This window comes from Camarhynchus parvulus, chromosome 3 (genome assembly GCF_901933205.1).
Source record: "Camarhynchus parvulus chromosome 3, STF_HiC, whole genome shotgun sequence".
In the NCBI taxonomy this organism is placed as follows: domain Eukaryota; kingdom Metazoa; phylum Chordata; class Aves; order Passeriformes; family Thraupidae; genus Camarhynchus; species Camarhynchus parvulus.
In genome coordinates this window covers 61,026,545-61,051,421 of record NC_044573.1, presented here as the reverse complement: position 1 = coordinate 61,051,421, position 24,877 = coordinate 61,026,545, and the positions used below count along the sequence as shown (strand labels likewise).

Below are 24,877 nucleotides of genomic sequence, written 5' to 3'. Positions count from 1 at the left end.
ATCTATTTCTTCCTCTATTGCAAATCATTCTTTCTGGGATTTTTTTTTTTTGCATTTATAGAGTCTGATTTTTCTCTGAGTTTTGCATTAGTTTGTGAAACACCCTTCCTCCTAAGTCATCCAAATAGATTAGTTATCTCTGTTTTGTACCTGTGCCATGCTTTCAAATTGCATTTAATAATTGCCTAATAATTAAAGCTACTAACATAGAAATTGTAAATAAAGCATAATTTAAAACTACATATGATATTAATTTAAAAGGCTGTATGATTTATATTCTGGAAATATTTATAAATGGTAGCTGAAGGGAGGTAAAGCTTTCTGTGTTTGTTTCTTCAGTAAAGAGTTAGGTTTGTCTTTGTTCACCTGTTCAACTGTCTTTTCACCAGTTTCCTCACCAGGAAATTGCCTTGCCACCTGGGTGGGACTAAGGTAATGCAGATTTGTGGTTACAAATAGTGGCTCATCACCCTCTAAAAGTTTTAAAATACTTCTGCATAGTTGCCTCAGAATAACTGTTTTCATTGTGCTGTAGGTGAATTTAGTAGTAATGTGTCATGCTGATACTGGCTAAGGCATTTTAGGTACTTATCTAATTCCTCTTTCTATGTTTCTCACTTGAATTAAAATGTTCTTAAATGCACAGAGTAGACTTCAGGTCACACAAGGTTTTTAGAGGATGATATGGAGAAAATGTGTCTAGTTAGAAGGTCTTCTGAAGGCCTTAGATACTTTATATTCTTTCTCTGGTGCATACTGGGTTGTTGCAGGCTAAAATTTCATTTTAAAGCGATCAGAGATAGTTGTATTTAAACACGTCCAGATTTTTCTTAGAGACGAATAAAATATATGTACATTACAGAGTTAGAAGGGCAATTATGCCAGGAACAGAAGATTACCTTGTGCTCAAAGTATTTTAGGTAGATGGCAGCTATTAACTTATTATTGTGGGAGGAAGGAATCAAAGTCATAATCAGAGAGAATGATGTTTGCCATGTCATTACCTAACCAGTGCTGTGCACTATTATGTGCATATGAAGAACCAGTTAATCCATATGCTCTTGCAAGAGAAAATCCTTTAGTCATGTAGTGAGATAGGTGGTTCAGAGCTCCTGATAGCAAAGATGACGGTGAAGAAGGAGCAATTACTAGAATAGCCTGACTGATTAAAAAAAAAAGGCTGCTGAATAATGTCATTCAGACATTGATATAAACTGAATCACAATGAAGACTTTATTTAAGTCTTTGCAGAGCTAAATAGCAGATTTTATCAGGAAACTGGAAGTCAAATACTACAGGTGGAGGAAAAATGTGTTCTCTTGGTTTTAAATTGCTTCAGAAAACAGAGAAGCATAATCAGCAATATAGATGAAGCCTGCAGTAAGCACAAGGAATAAAGAAGAGTATGTAATAATAATAGTTTTTACCTATTTAAGAGAGGCTCAAAGATAGGAACCAGATTTAGACCTAGATCCAGAATTAGAAGGTTTCTCAGTTGTGTCCGGTTCTGCACAGAAATATGGAGCATGGACATGTCCTGAAAAGGGAGCAGCAATATTTTGGTCATGGTTATGGGCTGTGCATGGGAGTCAAGGGTGGGGAGGGTAAGAAGAGAGAAAAAATTTAACAATTAGGTTGAGTAGGGATGAAGATGTGAATGAAAGCTATTAGCAGAGATGCAAGTGTTGGAGTTTTTTTCAGAAAAGTACATTATGTTACGTCCCTCTTGCAAGAAGTTCCTCAGTAAAATATTACTACTTAAGGTAGTAGAAGAGTAAAGAGAAGAAAAGGGCTGTCTTGTGCTCATTTTCTAGACTTTCTGAAGTTAAAATAGGCATTATTTCACACTGGGTGATCAGTAAAGATTCTAGATTGGAGGTTTGAATGATATTCTTGTCACTTGAGTGTGGTCAAATGCAACCTCAGCAACATGGCAATTCATGCTAAACCCTATCCTTGTCTTGCCCATTGGCTTGCCATTGCCTGTGCCCACAGCAGCTGTCATAGAAGCTCACCCTCTGGTTCAGGGCTTATCTTCCCAGCTGATCTTCAAAGAAAAAAATAAAAGCCCACATTCTGCCTGTGTCAGCTGCCATTTTCTGCTGGTATTTGAGGGTGAATTGGGGACCTCAAAGATTGAGGTTGTATGGTGCGGCTGGATGTGCAGTTTCTGTCTCCTGGTCCAATAAATATCCCCTCTTCCTGAAGCATGGTCTTTGTGTCACTAGGATGGCTGCATGGGGCATGCCACCTGTTCTACACAGATAGCCAGGGCCCTAAACCCCAGGGGCCTCCACTCAGAGCCCCACTAAACAAACACATTCCTTTGTAATGGCATTTTACATAACACTGAGTAGGCAAAGCCATGAAGTTAACGAAGTTAACTATGCCCAAAATTCTGAAGGCCTTAACATGGAGCTTAACACCAGGAACAGAATAGTAAGTGCTTCATTTCACGCCTCAGGATGCTGGCAAAAAAGCTTGTGGGAAAAACAAGTGAAACTTGGTGGTGGACAGGCCCAGATAGATGGTGCTATTCTGACTGAGAAGTGTTTTGTGTGCCTGTGTGCAGAGAATTACTGTTACACTAATTCCAGATTCCAGGTTTATCAGAGCAAACCACTGCAACAAGACATCCTGGCTGAAAAGCAGGGTATCTGCAGGAGGTGGCGTGGCACTCAAGTGAGCTGTTTGTCAATATATTTGGAGTATTTCCTTTAAAAAATAAAAAAATTGTCTCGAATAGAGGGCCTGTGCAACAGAACATAGCCATTGTCTCTATTAGAATGTGTTGTTTTCAAATAATATTCAAGTTATTTGAATTCAGATATTCAAAATATTAAAATAATGAATGAGCTTTGTTTTTATTGGTTTTAAATAAATTGTGTTGCAGGTAGATGCATCCAGAGTAGACCAAGTTTATTTAGGGAAGACTAGGGAACTTTCCACTGTCATATGACACAACCCCCCGCCTCCCCACTCCCTCCACCCTGTTAGGAAGGCAAAAGTGCACTGCTGCAAAGTAGCTAGTCTTAATTATGAAGGGATTAAGGGGTGAAGCAGGTGGCCCTTAAAACATGGGGGGTTGGGAGGGACATGTCTGATTTGAGAAGCGTTTGATTCAATGCCTCATTTTGGTGGCCATGTCTGCTTTGGGCATGTCTGCTTTGACAATTGTTTGATTCAGTGCCTCATTTTGGTGACCAGGAGCTTTTACATAATGTAACATAAAAAATTAAGAAAAACTCTGGGAAGAGGAACTGTACCTTTCTCCCAACTTAGGGAGTGATATCAGCTCTGGGGCCTCCAACTTAGGAAAGGCATGGAGGGCCATAGAGATAATGAGAGAGCTGGAGAACCTGTTCTAAGAAAACAGGTTGAGAGAGTTAGTGTTGTTCAGCTTGGAGAAGAAAAGGCTTTGAGGAGACCTTATAGCACCTTCCAGTACCTGAAGGGGTCTACAAGAGAACTGGAGGGATTTCTTTCAAGGGCGTGTAATGGCAGGACAAGGGGAAATGGCTTTAAACTGTAAGAGTAGGTTTGGATTTAATACCACAAAGAAATTATTTACAGTCAGGGTGGTGAGACAAAAGAACAGGCTGCCCAGAGAAGTTGTGGATGCCCCATCCTTGGAAGTGCTCAAGGCCTGCTTGGATGGGGCTTTGAGCAACCTGGTCTAAGGGAAGGTGTCCCTGCCCATGGCAGGTGATTGGAACTAGGTGATCTTTTAGGTCCCTTCCAACTCAAACTATTCTATGATTTATTATTGCTAATTTGTAATTATGCTGCCTGCAAAGCTTAGTCACAGATCATGGATATTTTGTGCCAAAAACAGTATGCAATAAGGCAGTCCTGATCCTTTAAAACTATGATCTTTACTCTCCCAGTATGAGAGATTGATCACAGAGGGGAAAGATCGTTTGTCCCTTTTTTCCCAGCATTCTTAAATGTGAACTTTAGTATATGTAACAATGTAGAGACATTTATTCTGTATTAAAACAATGGAAGTAATGAATTTGAGCCTGAAGAGGATATAGAATCTGTCATGTACCCAAGTATAATTGTTTCCTGTGTATTTTCCCTAGTACATTTACAGGACCAAAAGTGACACATCTGTCTTACATGTTGAAATAGCTGAAAGGGGGTGTAAAAAAAGCAGGCAACCTGCTGGCTGCTGCGTGATTTTGTTCATTTTAAAATTACACTTTTAAAGATCTTGTTAGTTATGTGTTTTGTGATCTAAAGGACACAAAATATGACTACATGAAGAATTTATTTTGCAATTAAAAAAATATAATTTTAGTGCTTCTTTCAGTACAGATACATTGTTGGAAGTTAATTGAGGAGGCTTTTGAGTTTAATTATACTGCAGTTAGATTGCTATCTAATTATATTCTTTTGCACCTGGCTTTAGAAAAGTACAATAAACTGATTCATTCTTAGGAGAGAAAGGTTATTAAATCCTGCCATTAAGTTTCAGTGATTTTGATTCAGTGAAGCAGATGCATGATCTTAATTATACAATTGATGGTATTGCCGTCACTTCTACCAGCTGAGGATGGGACCCCAGGTGCCTCTCTGTTCAGAGATGAGAAAAATGTACTGTCATGTATTTTTAGTATGAAAGGGTGGGTTTAAGAAATGTGACTGATAACTTCCACCTCTGACTAGCAGCATTTCCATGTCATAGTTCTTATCTTCCCCTACACTGCTTATTCTCTAGGATTATATATGCATTATTCCTTCATTTGCTTTGTGCTGCGTGTTACAGTTTCTAGAGTACCTTATTTGTAGAGAACAATTCCCTTTTGTGATGCAGTGTTATCCACTTTCTCATTCCCTATTATTCCATTGTGACTTCATCTTTTTCCTTCTTTTTCCCTGTTCTTCCTAAAGAAAAAGAGATGACACTCCTTCCACTTGAGGCATTTTTTTCTTACCATTGACTTCACAGAAGGTTGTGCAGCATGATCAATAGAAAGCACAGAAAGTGGTACAGTGCTGTCATAACTTTCAGTTTGACATAACAGAATGAACCTTCTACTGTCTTTAAACTGTTACATTTCACAACAATTGCTTTGTTTTTCCATAGCTACAGCTTGAAAATGTTACCCTTGTCTTGTCCAGGCATTCAGGATTATTATTCTATACAAAGAGAACTTGCTATAGGGTAAAATGTGCAAGATCATCCTTGCATTCCTGGACATTTCAGATAATTATTTTGCTTGGAAGATCAGTTCCCAGGTTGAAATCTTAGGTTGAAGTAAGTGATATGTATTTTTTTAACCGTTATTGCTATTCTCACTTTTATCCATTTTGTTTCCATGTTTGGCATGATTATCAAACTCCTTATCAGTGTATATGGTTTCTTGGTGCAATGGTCAAGCTGTTGTGTCTCTTTTCTGCCAGTTTTTTTGTGTAGATTGTCTCTTTTCACTGGCATAGATTGGCAGGTGTATCAGCGGTTTCTGGGGGAAAAACAAGGTAGAGACATCCTCAAGGTATGATTAATTTCCTTTTTTTATACTAAAACAGAGAAAAGAATCAGCACAGCGCAACTGCCTGTTTATCCAGGGGCTTTAAATAAAAGTTTTCCTTTGTTTGGAAATCTGCCAATCTGTCTCATAGCTATGGATAGATTTTCTTACTGCTCGGGTTTGCAAGGGTTAAGAGATAGAAGGCAAAGTTTTAACAAAGTCAGTAATAAGCTGCTCCAGCATGACCAGGGACACCTACTCTGAGATTTTAGACTACATCCTAGAACTCTTGGATACCCAAAAGCTGTACTCTCTCCCTATCCTTGACACTACTGCCAACCTAAAGCTCAGGGAGAAAGGGATTGAAGACACTTGCACATCCATCTCTCTCGTTGAAGGAACATACTCAGGGCAAAAAGACTGAGCCCACATGGTTGCAGAAAGTAGAACCTACATATTTCTGTTATGTTTACATTTTTAGTCTACATCACCTGTGCATCTTGAGTATTTCCCTTTCTTAGCCAAGGTGAATACAGCCTCTGGGTTTGTTTTTCAATCATAACTTCAAAATCAACCTTATATTTTCAGTTCTAAGTCCTTTAGGAGAGTGGCAGGCTGTATGTAATTGTTAGGCTCAAGCCTAAGCAAGTTCAAGACAAATTCAGACTTGTCCACAGTTAGAACCAGACAGAAGGGAAGATCTTCCTTCAGTAGTTTGTTTTCTAGATGAATTAAATGATAACATATTTTCCTATTTTGATCTCCAATAATAACTTTGTAGTGGAAAAAATGGTATGGAAATCCATGCAACTTCTGATAGCTTTTTCTGACCAATTTAGTTATTTAATACATGCTTCTAGTCCCCCTTGTCTCCCCCTTAATCTCTATATCTGGCATTAGGACTACATTATAAAGAAGATCAAAGACACTAATGCAGTGTCTGGACAGTTCCTTTGTTCTACTTACCATTTCATCCCTTTGAAGACTTAATTGCAATTTAAATTTGTGAACAAGTGTTTTCCAAATTTAAATAAGGAACTCTAATGACATGGCAAAAGAAGCTGTAGCAAATAATTTTTCTTACTAGAAGGGTTATGTAATTTGTTTTCTCACTATTTGATGTGAATGCTAGGTAACAAGGTAGATATGGTATTTTTAATTGGTTGGAAAACAAAAAAGCAGAGCAGTAAAAGCACTTCAATTCTTAATGCTTTGTTAACACAAAGGATGATCTCTATATTTCCTTGAATAAATGTTAAAAAATTTACAAAAACAGAAATTTGATGGTTTTTACCTTAATTGTGCTGTCGTTATGGTTAATTCAACAATCATCAGTGCCTATAGTGTAAGCTTTTAATTTTGTTGATTTTTGGGGGGGGCTTTTGGGGTTGTTTTTCTTTTTTAAACAGTCAACATGCAAGAAATAGTCTGATACGTACTACTCTAGAACATGGATCTGAGATGAATACAGAGAAAATACATTAAAAGCACTAACTAAAACATCTTTATGTAGTTAATCTTTAGATACCTGAGTAATTAAAAAAAAATCTGTCATGGATTTTATCATTGTATTGTTTGGTTATTTTAAATTTTGTAGAATAGTTACAGATCTTCTAGATTCTAAGTGGCATATTAAATTTGTCACCCCTACAATTCTACTGGCAAACATATGCACAGGTATTGATTGATGCTGAAACAGTTTCTCACATTAAATCAGATTTAGCAGCAGACTGTAGAATTAGGGTCACTAGTCTTAGCCACAATTACCATGAACTTTGGGGGGAAATTGCAAATGCCCATTTCAGCACACTGGAACTACTTGCATGGTTGTTGTATTATTTTCTCATATGAATCTTGCAGAAGAACCCAATAAATGTGCTTCCCCAGCTATTCACCTCCTCCCACTTCTTTCTATATAAGTATTTTCCTAATACAAAGGGTTTTCTGCTCATTTGTTTCAACTTGGGTCCTTCTGTATGACTTGCAGTTCCAATTTGCTGATTATCCCATACTTTTAATGTTTCATTCATATTTTATCTAATATGATTATGATGTATGTGACAGTAAGTACTAAAACCTTCTTTAAACTAGAAGCCAATCAGTGTTTTGCATTGATTCGAACCTATTATATGATTTCCCACACTTTATAGGGGCGGGGTTTTTGGTTATTTTGAAGTAACATATGTCCAGAAAATCACTGGTTTGCCTGTTTCCAGAGGATAAATGAGTTACACATCAGTATATTATTAGTGTAATTTGCTGTAGCAACAGGAGGTTGTATGAGACTATAGGAAGCTGCAGTCTTGTCTCCAGCAATCCTACACCACAAGACAAGGCTGTCTGGAAGAGCTAATGAGGGAGGTGGGCTGGGTCTTGCATCTGTCTCTGGGCAGAGTCTTGTGACAGCATATCCCAGAGCTAATTGTTGATTATTTGATTAAGCTCTGGATTGAGCTTCATTGCAAATGGAGAAGTAGAGAGAAGGGGATAGGTAATGAAAGCTCCTTAGCTGACCACAGAGAATGAGGGAGGGGGAGTTCAAGGAACAGGTTCTAAGACAGCTTTTGTTCCATTGATGCCTCTTGTGTGATTTTTTTTTTCCAGTGTAATAGAACTGCTGGGCAGGCACAGCAACTGAAATTAAATTCAGGAGCAACAGAATGAAGTTAATTTGTGTAAGACATAGTAGGAGAAGAAAACAGATGTTAGTTAGTGGTAGTGTCTAGGCTCTATCCTCATGCCTTATCTGTTAGTGGCCTGCTTGAATGAAACTTGTAAAGCCCGTGCTTTAGATCAGTATGTGGAGGTCAATGCCTAAAATACTGTGCTGTTAGTAAAGGACATAAGAGATACAGGACATCACCAATGCCACGGGTTCTTGTAAATGGCTGGTAAAGTATTGGATGAGCTCCTAATTCATTCAGGGAAGCTTGTAACACCTATACTACAAGGTAAAGCAAAAGTTATTTAACCACCCAACGACTGAATTGTTCTTCTAAAAGGGTGGAAAGTTAATTTCCAATTCCACACTTGGATATTAGTGCAATTCTGAAGTAATAGCAGCTCTGCATCTGAACAGTTAATGACAATTTAATCACAATTCCAGATTTTCCAGATCTGACCACAGCTGGAAGCAAGGCATGACCTTCAGTATTTCTGGGAGGAGTAGGTAAGAGGAAAGAAAATGCAACTTGAAGGCAATTTTTTTTTCCTGCTACCAATGACCTTATGTTAATCTTGAAAACAAGTCAGCTACTGGTACAACTCCCTTCCCAGAGTGATCAAGCCTTCATGGCTCATAACTAATACCTATGCATCTTTCAGCAAAAATACTGTCTTTCCCCAGAGCAATTTCTGTGTGTTATCAGGGTATGTAGCTGGGCAGGAGAGGAAAATGCCTCAGTCTTCTTCAATACTGAGAGGAGACCTCATAGCAGTTTACAACTTTTTCATGAGGGGAATTGTAGAGGCTGACACTGATGTCTTCTCTCATGACCAGTGGACAGGACCTGAGAGAACAGCCTGAAGCTGTTTCAGGGGAGGTTTAACTTGGATATTAAGGAAAGGTTTTTTCACCCAGAGGGTGGTTGGACACTGAAGAGGTTTCCCAGGAAAGTGGTCACAGCTCTAAGCCTGACAGAGTTCATGAAGTGCTTGGGTACTCTGAAACACACGGTATGATTCTAGGGCTTGGCCTGTGCAGGGTCAGAAGCTGGGCTTTGATGATCCTTGTGGGTCTCTTCCAGCTCAGAATATTCTATGATTCTATGCTTCTATTTCATGCCCAACCCAGGATTTTGAGGCTGTTCTGAGATCAGAACTTGTAGGTGGGCTTACATCCCTTCAGTTGTACTGGAGGGTGCTAGGCTGCTCCATCTCCTGCATGGTCAGGGAATCCCAGAACTTCCTTCAGTCTGAAGACCAAAGTGTGAGAGATGACAGTATCTAGAGAGAGAAGCCGGTGACTGGAAGGAGTTTTCTGCTGGCCTTGCAGTATCACACAGTGCAGAGACACCCACAAATCCTGACCAATAGGTACACCTGTGATCCAAAACATCCTTGAATCCTAACTCAAGGCTCCAAAGCACTGTGTTAGGTTATCAGCACACCTGGGCTGATGAGCTCTCTAACTTCAGTGTAAGTCTGAGCTGGTGGATGCTGACCTCTGCTGTGCTCCATTACAAATATAATTGTAACCACTCTGCTATTGTTGCTAGAATCTAAGTATTCTCACATGAGGAAGTTTCAGAACTCAGACTGGCCTAAAGAAGGCTGTGACCCACAGTATGCTAAGGAGATGTTCAGACTGGAGCTGGAAGATGATCAAAGTGAAACATTTTCAGAGGGACAGTGACTGTAATGGAGGACTCTCATAGCTTGAACAAGGAAGTAGAGACTGAAGGATCAGACTAGATTTTAGAGGACTTAAACAAGAAGCAAAGGACAAAAATTCGGGGGAGAAACTGGATTCAAAGTGGTTTGCAAAGTGTTGGCATCATATTTCAAAAGTCCCATGCCTTTTCGGTGATTTCTCATGGGCATCTCACAGCACAGCCAACAAACTCCAGCTCTCTCCTCACCCAGCTAACCCACTCTTTTATAGCACTCATCTTCTTATTGGACACAGCTGTGGCCTGTTGAGGGCAGGCCTGTTCCTAATATTTGGTGATTGGTACAGCTGCAACTCCTCAGGTGTAAGATTACCTTCTGCACTATTTTCTTACATTCTATCCCTCCACAGCAAAGTATCATAGAGAAGATTGACATGGATTTGTTGTTTTGGAATGGATTGTAATTTCAGTCCAGTCTTGAAGTTTAAACTTGGCCATTGGGTCAAGTGTTAAGTGTTATTCAGTTGTTTCTGGTGATTTTGTCCATGTTGGCTTCCATCTCTTACCTAGCCGTTCCAAAACTATTGTTGTCCCTTGAGCATGGATCTGCCTTCTTTTTGGCTCTGACATCACCTCATCTCAACATCTATCCCAAGGCTTCCCTTAAGGGTTTTCAACCCTGTTGCCCCTTAGATCCTTCCCAGCATTTCCAACAGCTGCCCTGTACCACTGCTCCCCCATCCATGAAAAAACAGACTGCTTTCAAGACTGTGCAGACTTAAGTTTAGCTTGAGTCCCATAGCAACACTATTAATCCTCAAACAAATACCAAATAACAATTGTGTTTTGAGATGTAGGGGTGTTAATAAAGGTGATTTGGGAATGTTCCTACTGAATAAATATGCTTTCCTTTGTCCTGACTTCAGCAATCTAGGTTTTCCTGGCAAGCTGCTTTTTGGGTAATAGCTAAGATTTCAACTACTTCTATATGCCATCATGTTTTTAAAAGGTTTTGTGCTTAAGGGCGGTGATCTATTTCTGCATATGGTGCCAAGCAGGGGTTCAGCACCTGTGTTGCTGCTCTTTATCTTCCCACTCAGGGAACATTGTCATTAACAAGGCTGAATTCACTCCATCATGTTCTGCAGGGAAGTTGACAGTAGGAATCGAATCAGTTCTGTTCTGTTAAATAGAAGGAAATCCAGGTACACAGGGGGACTCTAGGTGAAGGAAATGGCAGAAGGCTGGAGGGAATTTAGTTTTCTGCATGAAAATGTGAAGTACTCAATTTCAACAGACTTGTTCCTTGTAACCTCTGTTCTTTAATGTCCAAACTTAACTAAGCTGTATTTTAATCTCTCTATAATAGAGTATACAGGCCTCTGTGGAGCTAGGAAAGAAATTGTTCTCTTCCATATTAAGCAGTATACAGGTCTCAGGAGTCAGCAGAGATGGCTCATTACCCTGCTAGGGAACTGAAATAAAGGGGAAAGTGCTGTCCCAGATGTAACCTGGAGGAGATTTTTGTTCCACAACAGAAGACTATCTAGAATTTAAAACAAGTTCCAAAGAGACTTGAATGTTTTCTGTTATCTCATGGTTTGCATTGGTTTTCTCTGCAGACCATAAAGAATGAGAGGCTCTTAGCGGCTGGAGCCCCAGCAATCTTTTCCTCACTGAATGATTCGGAGATAGGAAGTATTTTGTTTCATCAATACCTATTATACCAGGCAGGCCCTGGTCTTGCAAGCATTTATGTATGCACTTATCTTGCTTATTATGGATACTGACCCTGATCTTGGGCGTGCAGAAAAAGAAAGTAACAAGGTACAGTGTATTTGTCCCCCCTTCACAGGCTTAGATTGAGCAATCAAGGAATGCTTCTCATTAACATTCAGAAAATTTAAACAATAGTCATGGCATTTGCTTCTGCAAACTGTGTGCATCTGTAAGGTTTCAAGTTGTTGCAATCAGAGGTACTTTTAGAGAAAACTTGGCTCTGTAATATACTTCCTTTATTATTCACTGTACTATTGCTGCTCTTCGCATCAGTGATCCGCATTAGCCAGCTTTCTTATTTTGAAGAAAAAGCTTTCTTTTTTTTCTTCTGTATTGTTGGAAGCAAGAAAATGCCTTATCAGGGATTAGTAGGGTCCAAGGTGAATAATTTCTGGGAATGAGTGGTCTTTACACATATTAAATTGCTCCTGTGCAGACACTACCCTCTGATACTTCCAATAGCTTTTCAGAAGCAAAGAGAAGCTGAATGCAAATGATTGTAGCAGGAAAAGCTTGGTTTTCTTTGTTTGTTTGTTTGTTTGTTTTTCCCCTTAATGGATAAATACTATATCATTCTTAGATTTTAGGGGAGGCCAATACAATGGTTGAAATAATTACTAATGATTGTCTTGACCTTTTAACTTCTTAAGGCCTGTTGGAAACTCAGTCGTTCCATGAAGCAGATGAAGATGTGGTCACTGATGTTGATTTCACCAATATGATTTCTGAAGAAGAAAAAGAAGAGTTAAAGACTGAGCTGGCCAAGGTAATGAATTTGAATTTCTGTGAGTGTTACTGTTTCTACTTCCTTAAACTGCAAATAAAAATTTTAGGATGAAGTATACATCATAAAGGCATGCCTTTCCTTTTTGGTAAAATTATTCTAGGCAACAATAATGTAGCTTATAATTTTGTCATATACCTATTTTTTGAAGGTTAAATATCTTCTACTTGATGATTGTACTGTGAAGTCAAATGCATGTTCTGATCTTAGTCAAGATGTGTCTTTATTTATAAATGTTCTTTGAAAAAGAATGAAAGGTGTTTTAGATCTGGTAATGTCGTTACAGTGGTTGTGCCACCTGATAGAAAAATTTCTTTTTGTGGTGCTCAGAGGAAAAGGTAATGATGATGGTTACAGAAGAGGCTGATGATAACAAGAACAGTAATTTTATCACATTTTGTTTCCTTTGGCACTGATGTGTTTTGAGAAGGTAGTATCCTTTTTTCAGGAGTCTGGAACTCAGGACACTGTGAAGAGGCTTAAAATAGTAAGGAGATGGGAGGGAAAAGGTGTGAACCACATGATCTCTTTATTACAGAGATTAAAGAAATTGTCTAAATTTGGTCTACCATGGAAGGATGAATTAACTTTTAATTATTAGTGCTGAATACTGCAGTAAAGTGAAATTCTGAAATGGAAAATGAGAGAATGTGAAAAGCTGTGGGTTTAATTTTTTGAAATATGAGCCAAATAACAGAAATCACAGCCATATGAATGTGAGGAGTTGGTTTTGCCTTAACTGGAATACTTAAATTGATATTAAGTTGTAGTACTTAGAATACTTACAAAGTACTTACAAAGTACTCTAAGAAATAACACCTGTAACGACTTTCAAGTAATTTACCTGCAGTGTTAATTCAGGATTTTCAAGTGAAACAGAACTGTTTTTTCACTTTAATATTTTATCAATCTTTGTGTTTCTGAGTTACTAGTTAACTTTTACTTCTTTGCTGATCCTCTCTCATCTGTAAATAATCAGAAGGAAGCGGAAAGTTTACATATTCAGTTTATCAAATTAGTTAGGAGTTGGCATATTCAATACTGGCTTTTTATGAGGACCAGAGGCAGTGGGCACACACTGAAACACAGTAGGTTCCCCCTGAACATCAGGAAGTATGATTTTAATGTGTATGTGACTGGGCAGTGTACCTCAAGATGTTTTGGAGTCTCCATCCTTGAAGATATTTAAAAGCTGTCTGGGTACAGTCCTGGGAAACATGCTGTAGGTAGGGCTTGAACCAGATGTGCTACAGTGCTCCCTTCCAGCCTCAGCCATTCTGTGATTCTCCTCTCTGGTGAAGGGGACTTCACAGGCAGGTAGAAACAAGGAAGGAAAAAAGGCCAGAACTTCCTGCAGTCATCTGAGAATGATACTCCTCTCTCAACAGAATTAATCTCAAATGTTTCTGGGTTTTCCTTCTGCTTACTCATTGCCATAGGAGAGAGAATTCTCATTAGCTTGTGCTGGAAATGCTTTAATTCCTCTACTAACATACAAGTGAGAGATTGCCTGTCAAATATTATGATCTTGACTGACTATTTTCTGAATTCCTCACAGCAGTTTACTGGCATGCAGCTGATGCTTAAAAGCAAAATAAAACTGATAATTATGCTAAGAAAGGTCTGGATAACTTGAATGTAGAGTGAACAAAGTCTAAAGTTAAATGAGGCTTATGACTCTTATAAAAGACTGCAAAAAATGTGTGACATTACCTCCTTCAGAAAGAAAAATTTGCTAATGTGGGGATTGGGTATTGTTTCCTTTTGAAAATCTGTTAGTCTTTACTTACAAGCCCTTTCTGCTCCACCAATGATAGTTTTATTTTCTTCAATGTTCTTATGTGCTAAGTAATGCCTGTTTGAGCCTGTAGGAACAAATACCTCTCTTACTGTTCTGAGGGGTAAAAATCATCCTTAATTCTTCTATCAATAGTTGATAAAATGGAGGTCTATTTGTGAGCACCTGTTGTGCATTTATTTAAGCAGAAAATATGTGCTTCATCTCTGTATTGTGTATCTAATGTTGTATATCTAATGTATTCTTTGTTTTCTTCCTCCTTCTCACTCTGACATTAGGAAATGAACAAGCACTACTGTTCTGTCAGGATTTTTTTTTGTATCCTCTATTCTTATTCTCCTGCTAATAATCTCTTTTTACTGGAAACTTCTCAGAACATGGACTTGCTCTGTTCTTGTACTTGTAGCCTAGCTAACACAGCAGGGCTCTGACTTTAATCAAGCCTTAGGATTTCTACAATGAAACTACAATGAGTAACTCTTATGTCGCAGACATCTCTTACAGAAACTTCTAACAGTCATTTGAATTTACTTAGGTCAGTCTGACTTTTCAGAATAACAGCAGAAAATTGTAGCCCAAAAGCTTTACATAAGGCCAGAAGATTGTTAGCAGAACAGATTCCCCCCACCCCCCACGCTGTGAGGAGCATTGTACAATGACTCTTGAGTCATGCTGGGGGCTGAGATTTTGAGCTACCTTGCTCACTGCTGTCAGTTGTCCTTCCATTACACTCATCAAAGTACTCATTTACTCTTTGGTGTCTTCCCCCTCCCACACCTTCCCAGAAGGAGCTATCTGGTTTGATCTAGCTGATGCACAGCATCAGCAGTGTGTGTTTTACTGCATGTTTGTTCCCAGTTTGAGGAAAGATTATAATAATACCTTTTCCTGCAAACTTGTGGAAGAGAACTTTGCCTCTGTATGATGTGCCTGTATTCTTCTGACTCTGTTGCACTTTGAAAGAAGGGAACCATGATAATTAGAAGCTTGTCTTTCTGTTGACTCAAGCCCTAGTTTTATAATGGAGTTATAAGCATTTACAAAAGTGGACTTAAAAAATTCCTAAACAAGTGATGCCTGACTTCCATGAGAATTAGGTATGTTACATGCTTGAATGCTTTTCAAGATCCTACTGTAAGTCCCTAATCCTTTCTACCTACTTCAGAGTCATCACTGATATTTGAGCACTTGAGGGCGGCTTTGTATCTGTCATTATTTCAAAATGATGGAAGTTGAGGAGGATTTTGTCAATTCAAAACTGATTGCTGTGTTATAAATAATTAATTACTTTTCTTTAATCAAAAATGTTGCTCATACTTCTGCCATTGAGCGCTTGGCTAATGCTTGCTTAGGTTATCACAGCTTTAAGATGTCTATTCAGTGGAACCAATGGAAAGTACCTGATGATCAACCTAGTGCTGGCCCAATAGTGTCCTGGCATCAGTTTAAGTAAAGTTCTTCAGCAGTGTTGCACAGGTAGTCGTGCACTAAGGGGTTTGCTCTTGGTGAGAAACAACCAAAAGGAGCTCTGAACTGCTGCCTGAGGAATGCTTGTGCTTTCTTTCTATAAGCATATAACCAGCTACTTTCTCAGAAGAGAGCCTCTTGACTCCTGCCTCTTGACAGTGTTCCATTTGCAGGTTGGGAATATAATAGAGCATAAAGGACATGGGGAGGAACAAAGCAATTTGGATTGCTGCTGATTTAACAACAGTTCTGGTGAGGTGTTGGCATCACAGGCATTGGTGAATACTAATATCTGCTTCACTCAGGTCATGATTTTGCTCTGTGTTCCTAGCCTTGCTGCTTAATTCCTGAGCTGCTTGTATATTGAAGTAGCAGGTAATGACAAAAGAAACTGATAGCTGGGTGATTCAAGGATGAGACTTTTCCAAGAACAGTGAGCTTGCAGCCAGTTTTACAGTGAGGCAGAATGCATGAATGTGTAAAATAAAATAATGCTGGTGCTGATATCCTAAATATAGCCTTGGAGGTCAGCACTGCTTCAGCTGGTGCTTGCATCATTCCCTGCAGCCAATGGAGTTAAATCAGAGGGAAACTGTGGCTCCAGGGAACTTAGCATATGGTAATCAGATAAGTTGCCATATGTTACCTTACTAACATATGGAGGAAGGAACACAGTTGGTAGGGGAATTTCTAAACCTGAAGTGAAAGGCAGCTGCTCTGGTGTCACTTGCCCTTGTTAGCTTCAGTATCTCAGTGTGCTGCTTGTGTAGATTGGCTTGGGAGGCTTCCAGGTGAAGAATGCTAACCCCTGCTCGCTTGCAGGAGTGATGCCCAAGGAGCAGGATTTTGAGCCAGTGGCAGGACCATTCTGGAGTCCCTCTTCTTACAATCCTATCTTCCGATTCTTGCCTTGGTAAAATACTGGCTTTGATTAAATGTTTAAAAAAAATGTCTACTGCAGAGAGAATTATATTGCTCTTTTTGGGCTGGATGGCATCTTTACAGCTTGAAATTGCAGAGTTTGGTTAAATACTAGGATCTCTGGAAAGACTAAATCTGCTCTGACTTCTGAGTGTTTTTATACTTTTGGTACTGATCACTCATGCTAATAGTTCAACTATAAATTTTTATGTTACAGTTTTGAAATATATAGGGCCTAAAATACATAAATGAAACTCATATGACAAGGATATAACATCTGATGGTACTCTCAAGTCATATATTATCATGCAGCTTTTTCTATTTTTTTTTTACCTGCTCCTAAGAATTTGCATATGTTTTTTTCAGGACCAGAAGACTAAAAACCTGCAAGTATGAAGATAAAGGCCTGTGCATTCAAAGAAAGATATTTACTTAAATTTTCCAGTCTTCTCTTGTCCTGTCCATTCCCATTTTACTAGTGAATGAAAAGCTGGTATTTGAGACTCCTAATGCCCTAAGGCAGATTTGGGTGAAGTCACTTCCTTACTGGATAATTCTCTCCCTTACCAGATGCATGTGTGTGATGGTGAACATAGGTGACACAGAGGCATCAATTTAACATAGTGTCAGCTCTGTTCTGGGCATGCCTTTGTAACCTCCTCAAGCTCTGGACTCGGTCTCTCTAGGTACCTACGAAAAGCACGAGTTGTGAGATTCATTTAGCCTCTTAACACTGTATCTGTTTATCATTCTGTGGGAACAGGCTAACTCCTTTCTCCTTGTTTCCCTCAGCTAGAGGATGAAATTTCAACTTTGCGGCAAGTGCTAGCAGCCAAAGAGAAGCACCTGGTTGAAATTAAACAAAAACTTGGCATAAGTCTGATGAATGAACTGAAGCAGAACTTTAGCAAAAGCTGGCATGATATGCAGACAACTTCTGCGTGAGTACTGATCTTTATACTTACACATATGAACATACCATGTTTTTCTAACTTTTTGGGCTGAATTAATAGCAACATTGGTAGAAAGAACCACCCACCTTCATCAAGTGCTGTCTGAAAAGTCATTTGCTTTTTTTTTTCCTCTTCATTTGACAACTGAGTTTGACACTTAAGGAGAAGGAAAAGTGAGCTTCTCCACAACTGAGCTGAGCTGGGAGTTGACGGCAAGGAAGGCAGGGGGCAGTGGCATGCATCATCCATGAAGGAGCAATCTCACAATACCTGAACAAAGAGAACAGAGCAGTCCAGTGACAGCAAAGAGGGTCAAGCCAAGAGTTCAGATCTCCAAGTGCCTCTGTACTGATGAGCCAGGTCCTAGATCAAGGCGGGGAGTCAAATCTGTGAGTTTGAGATCTATGCAGTACCTGGACAGATACAGGCATATCAGTAATATGACTTGACATTAAATTCAGTCTAGGCTTTAGTATGGGTCCCAAATGAAGGGAAAAGGTGCTTAACAAGCATTCTCCCAACTCTTGCACATTTTCATCACAGTCTTGCCCAAGGTTTCACAGCTGTGCAGTGTCAGATCTCACCTTGAGCTGCCGAGTTCAGGGGAGTGGGGGAGAAAGCATTAGCAGTTCCTCTCGGTGCATTCAAGGTGCTGACAGAGACTTGGTAAAATATGTTAAAATGTACACTTTGACATTAAAAGAACTATTCTTTGTATTTTCATGAGAAGTCCAATAAGGCATAACCCCCTTAATAAAAATACAGTTTGTATGTCTCCTGTCTCTCACTGTTGGACAGTTTCTCATGTAGGTCCTGCTTCTCATGACATGTCATTAGCAGGGGTATCACTGTTGCCTTGGTGAGGATGTCTGGCATGTGCTAGGAGAGAACAGTCTAGAGACACTAAGATTTGGAAGAGAGATGGGGCACAAGATATCTGAACTAGAATTACTGGGAGAGACTAGCAAAATTTTGAAGCAAAAACTTTCTTTTTTACTTGAAATTTGCTAGCAAGTTCCCAGATAGGTTTTCATTTTTCCTCCACATTGACATTTTCCACAAAGATAGACTTAAGAGACTTTTTCAGTGAGGTAGCTGCTACTTTTTATTTGAGATGAGTTTCAGAACTACAGTCCATTAGGTGGTAAGTGTCCAGAAATTGTTATGTGGAACTGAGCAGTAGGAGTCCCATTTGTGCCCCAGAAAATTCTCATGTTTATGGTCCAACTGCTGTATAATTCTGCTAGACCCTCATGCCAGAACACCAGTGCTGATACAAATCATGGTAATCCAGCATCTTAAGAATGGATGTGTTGAGTAATAGAGGTGATTCATTGTTGCTGTACCAAAATAGCAGTGGGACAGCATTATTCACCAAGATTCCCTGATTTAGGAAGGATGAAAAGCTTGGTTTTTTTAAAAAAAAAGTTCTAAATATTTACATATTTACATGCCTGTGGTTTAGGTTTCTAAATCCACAGTTACTCATTTTAAATTTTAAAATTATCTGGTTTTAAGGGGTGAAATTTTGTTTCACTTTGCTGGTGTGCTTTCCTGTATGTTAAAATTACTTTTCGTTAGCAGGGAACTTTGCAAAGCCACAGAGCACCAAAGTTTTTTTCCACTTATTGTTAATGTTTTTAAGCTCTCCATTTAGGGATGCATTCTTAGATTTAGAGTGGACTTAGAGGAAGAGGGGTGGACTTCTCTCAGTAGCAGTCCTGTAAAGTGTGTTTGACCACTGGTTAAGATACATGACTTTACTTACAGGATGCATGCCACCTCTACTGACTAAGTTTAAACTTGAGATTTTGACTGTTTTAAAGCATTTACATTTTAAATGGTTGGCCACAAGTTCCTTGGTAATTTCTTATATATTCAGTGCACTGATGTTTAGTATAATCTATTATATTGTAATATAATGCGTTGGGGGAGGCAAAGGGTTCTGCTATGGAGCACATCAGTAACTACAGAGCAAATGATTGCCTTGGGTTTGGTTTGGTTTCATGGTGGTAAGGCATTCAACTGGAATGACTTCCCCCACACACCTTTTTAATGATTGGGTTTTTAGTGAATAGAGGTGGGTGGATATTGAACTTCCAGCAATGCAGGTTTTTTACATTTTAAAAATAGGTAATTCATTCTTATTTAGATGCCAGAAGCAGGGTCATGTTGGTGGATTTTGAGGTTATTTATTTTACCTTAAGAAATCATTACAAATGTCTTTACATGGATATTTGTAAGAACCATAATTGAGCTTTTCTAATTATTGTTCTGCTACAAAAGAAAGGTTTTATATAACCTGAATGCTTTGTATTCAATTGAAGCTTCTCGGTTGTGCTTCTGTGAAGTTCCCACAGGTCTCCTTACCTTCCATACTTCAGATTTTCACCATACAGTGGATTAAGGCAGAATATAGCATTTATGACAATTAACCTGGTTTTATACAGAATCCTAGAATATCTGAGGTGTTGACAGCAATGTCAGAAGACTGTCTGGTCCAACTGACTCTTTCAGTCAGGACCAGCTAGAGCAGAGTGCTCAGGACTATGTTCAGTTAGGTTTTGAATATCTCCAAGGATGGAGATTCTACAGCCTCTCTGGACAACCTGTTCCATCTTCAATTGCCCTCGCTGTGAAAAACATTTTTCTTAAATACTAAAATACCAATATATTTTATTATTTCTTGCATTGAATTTGTGCTGGTTGCCTCTTGAACTTTCACTAAACACCACTCAAAAGGGCTTGCCTCTGTCTTCTTTCCTCCTTTCATTAGGCTGTTTGTACACATCTATGAGATCCTTCCAAAAGCCTTCTCTAAGGTGACCAGTCCCAGCTTTCCCAGCCTCCTCATATGAGAGGTGCTCCAGTCCTTTACCATCTTTATGCGCCTTTGCTGGACTTGTTCCAGTTTGTCCATGTCTGCCTTGTACTGGGAAGCACAGAACAGGACCCAGGTGTGGCCATAGCCAGGGCTGACAGGGGAAGGATCACTTCGCATAACCTTTGCTGCAAAGGCACATTGCAGACTCATGTCCAATCTGTTCTCTACTAGGATTCTACTAGGACTTTTTCTGCAAGGCTGCTTTCAGCTGGTTGATCCCTAGCCTCTACTAGGTTATTAATCCCAGCCTTCAGGACTCTGCATTGCACTTTGTTGAACTTACTGAGACTCCTGTTGCCTCTTTTTCTTCAGACAAAGTCCCAAGTCATTGTAGTCTTCAATGCAATTACAGAATTGCGTTTCATTTTATATGGAGAAGGTTACAAGGGTTACTTTAGCCTTTCACTAGTCCCTCATATTAATCACTAAAGACTTTAGATCTGCAAGATATCTTGCTCTTTGCTGAGCATTTATGTTGTAACCATGCTCAGCTTTGTCCCTCAGCTTTTCATTTGGTGCTTTTCTGTAATTCTTTGGAAAAAACCACATAAGACATTGTAGTCCTGTCTTCTTGTGAGATATTTCAGTTCTACTGAGTTTCTAAGGAGCAGTTTTATCTGTAAAATTACCCACCAATAAACTCACTCCAGCCTAATAGCTGCCACAAACTTCTTTGCCATCCTTTCTTAAAATGTTATCAACTGTTATAAAACATAAACCTCCTGTTTTAAATGGTTAACCTTTCAACCCATTGATGGAATAATAACTATGGAGAGAGCTTCTAGGGAGATGAAAATGCTTGGTTTGCTACTAAACCTCTTAAAAAAAATACTCCAGACAGTCAGACCACTGTAAGCATCAGTACTGCCATGGTAAATAAATTATTAGAAAAGCTAGAAAATGAGAGGAAACCCATTCTGTCTTCAAGGGCTGCAGTAGTGAAATGATGTGAAATGTTATAAAGTCAATGTGCTTAGTGATTCCAACAGGGGGGCTGGGAAGCCTTTGATGTGATGGAAAGTAGACCCACACAAGGCAAACATTCAGGATAGGAATCTGAAAAAGCTGTTTTCAAAATGGCTTTTCAACTTTTGACCTTAGACAGAAATTTTCACTTGTAGAAAGGGAAAAGCTCATGAATTATAGGCCAGAATCAAGAGAACTGTAAGTGCTGGCTCCCAATAGCATGTTTCCTAGACAGAGCCCTTGGCTTTTTTTAGATGGTGACTATCTTTTCAAGCCTTTTTAGGAAGGTTTCAGTGTTGCTCTGTTCTTGCATGTGATATTTAATTAAGATTAGGGACAAGAACATTCAACATGGACTTGGCCTTTTCCTTCAGAGGTAGAATAAAGGTTGGTTCATTGAATATTGACTGAATTATGTGAGCAAGCTTAGTTCTGCTGATAGGAAACCTGAGGACAACTATTGGGAACTTGCTGTTTTATAGTTCAAATTTCTGCCAGGACATAGCAAAATAGAAGGTAATAGTTGCACTGCATGTGTTTTAGCCTTACAATCTATGGTACAGGCAGTCTTTGTTAATATAGCTTTAAATATATAGTAATGTGTTCCAAAATTTCAGAACTTTTTTCAGTAAGTCAGATATAATTTGTGGACAGCCACAGTCCTACTGTGACTTCTAGGAATTAAGTAAACTGTGTTCCCACACACATACTTCTTGTGAGTGGTAGTAAAAGAAATGTGGGTGTTTCTGTTCATTGCAATGTGTAATCACCTTTTGACATTTTCTTCTCTAAATTTGCAAGTAAATGTAACAGTTGTGTAAGTGAAGAAATTGTGTGCTGGCTTTAGCAAGTACATTACCTGTGTGGGTCTGTGCTATATGGAAGTTAAAGGAGCTCTGCCTTCCACTTCCTTTGCTTCCTTTGGGTCAGATCAGGCAACCTTCATGCTATCTTCAAAGAGAATTATTTTGCTGCTTTTCCACATGTGTCTCTGGCCTTGAATTTTGAAGGAGAAAGTTAACTTCTTAAAGTTCTTTATCTGTTCTCATTGTTCCTTGTCCAAGAGGTATATGTCCATTTGTTTGCACGAGAACCCTCAGCTAATGGAAATTCCACAGGAAGGTCAGGTGATCTGTTCCAGATGTTCATTTCTCAGGGAAAAACCCACTGTAATTATCATGGGGCACCACAAAATATAAACATGTGCATTATAGTGATCTTTATGTGTGTATATCTAACTGTAAGGATGGGAAAGGAGGCCTGAATGTAAATTGAGATCTCTGAAATTACAAGGATTAAAAATATCCAGGAAAGAGTTAGTCAAAAAAAGGGGAAGGGGAAAGAGAAGGGAAAGGAAATGAAAGAGTAGAAAGGGAGGGGAAGAAAGAAAAAGAGAGACTGGGATCTGTTTAATCTTGCAGAATTTTTTTAATCTAATGTGCAGCACATAGCCCACCGACAGTGTTACTGATACAGTTTAAGGTGGGATGAACTGCCTCTAATGTCTTAAGATCATCTGTGCTTTAGCAAAGATTTTTTGGCTTTTCTATCTGGAGTGTAACCGTAGCACACTCTTTCCCCCCTATTCTATGCTGCGTTGCACAAATAATTCATTTCAAACAACTGTATCCCATATTTTCCCCACGTGATTGAAGTTTACAGGGCGGTACAGCCCAGAATATTTGTCACCTTTGTCTGGCACTGACCTGTGACTCTCTCCAGGCTATTGAACAGTCAAGTCACCTTCCAAGTGCTGCACACAGATTGCTGCTGCAGCCTGCAGAGATTCAGTTCCCTCAGTTCTCTCCTTCCTCTCCCTGTGGGAGAGGAACTACCTGGGGCTTACTTCCTTAGATTTGGGCTTATGTACCCATCCAAATGCCAGCACTGTTTCAGGTAATTCTTAACATCCCTGGCAATGGGAAGGATGACAAAAAAAATATTGGTCATTTGGTTTTGAAGTTGGAATGAATTTCAGGAGAGTACTAAAAAAAACCCACCAAAACAAAAACCCAAAATAATGCACAACAGCTTAGAGTTAATTTGTGGCAAAAAAGTGACAATAAGAATGCTCTTAGAGAATGTTTTATGTACCTTTTATCTGTCATATATGCATTTATCTCACTTGACTATTAGCATAATTTAGTTAATGCTGAGCCCTGTTTCTCCCAGAAAATCAACAAAGAGTTTTGTAGCTGAGAGTTTCTCAGGGATTCCGATGCTTTAGATCAATTGCAGAAAAGTCATTCTTAAGATGACTAATGGTTTGAAAACTGAAAAGAAGTAAGCTCCATAGGGCACAGCTTGTGCTACCAGGCTCTGCTCTACTGTATGGTTTTGTTGTTAATTGTTTGCATTCTGTTACATCCTCTGTGAGCCTTATCACAGGCAAGGCTTTCTCAAATGGATTAATTTTGCCAGCAAGCACTGATGGAGAGGCATAATGCTGAATGAAGATGAACTAATTAGCAAATGTACTAATTTTACAGAAGCTGAATTAAAATTCTTTATCATTTACTGCAGTACATCAAACGTGCAGCTTGACATGCAAAATATAAATATTATATGTGTAGCCTACTTCTGTCAGCACACTCTGTATTGCACCTGTGAATGAAGGGTACATTTAACTCTGCTATGTGAAGGGCAATTCTGTACTGAGATGAGATGAGTAGGATTGTCCTGTCATATCCTGCAGATGATGTTGGCCATTTAAATGCCTAGTTCTCTAGTTCTCTCTATATGGCTGCTGCTTGGCTGTTCTCTCTATAAAGTGCTATTCCTTCACATGTTGTGTTTTATGAAACAGCGTTCCTTATATTTCCTTTCACTGTAAAAGTCACAGTGAGATATATATAGTGAGATCTGCTTGTCACAGGATAGCATAACCTAAATGTAGTATATGACACTGTCAAGTGAAAGTGCAGTCAGAATATGCAAATCTACTTTGTCTAAATAATATGTTACAGCACTGGAGACATGAGTTATCTTTAAAACTCCTTTTAATTATGTTGGGCATGTTATTGGGATATAACTGCAATATCAGCATGTTTTGTGATAACCTCTGGTAATCTCTTTTATAAATAATTGCTTCTGTTAAAGAAATACCCTATTTTAAAAACAAAATTATCATTAGAAGTTGATGGATGAAATTCTTAGGTTAATGTCATATATAAAGGCAATGTTCAAATGTTCACAGGTTTAAAATTGAGACAGCAGTTGATATAACTTATTTGTTTAATCCCTCTTGTCTATGAAATACATTATACATATTTATTGTTAAGTGCTGAGTGAAAGCACAGAATATGACCCTTGTTAACCATTACCAGCAATTCTTCTGTGCTACACAGTATTTTCAGATGCCACAAAATCAGAGTAGGAATTCCTGCTCTAGCTGAATAAATCAAGTAGGCTCTTTCTACTTTTGTTGATGCTGCTTGGTGTACTGCTGATGGTGCCTTTGTATTAGTGCAATGATGTATTTGTGTAAAAATGCACTCAATGGCTTGGATGGGAGGTG

The 24,877-nt window shown here is 38.8% G+C and overlaps 1 protein-coding gene across 4 annotated transcripts in view; it reads left to right on the top strand.

Annotated features, from left to right (window-relative positions):
• TPD52L1 (TPD52 like 1) overlaps positions 1-24,877 on the top strand; it is a 50,637-nt gene that overhangs the window by 7,163 nt on the left and 18,597 nt on the right. For 3 of the 4 annotated variants that reach the window (XR_004060629.1, XM_030946449.1, XM_030946447.1), the window contains exons 2-3: positions 12,238-12,353; positions 17,350-17,498. Coding sequence is in view for 3 of the 4 variants with exons in the window: in XM_030946449.1 (XP_030802309.1) it covers positions 12,238-12,353; positions 17,350-17,498 (265 nt within the window). In the remaining variant the exon portion in view is untranslated. Of the gene's footprint in view, positions 1-8,596; positions 8,647-12,237; positions 12,354-17,349; positions 17,499-24,877 lie in introns of those variants that run through there. The other variant, XM_030946450.1, reaches the window with a different exon arrangement.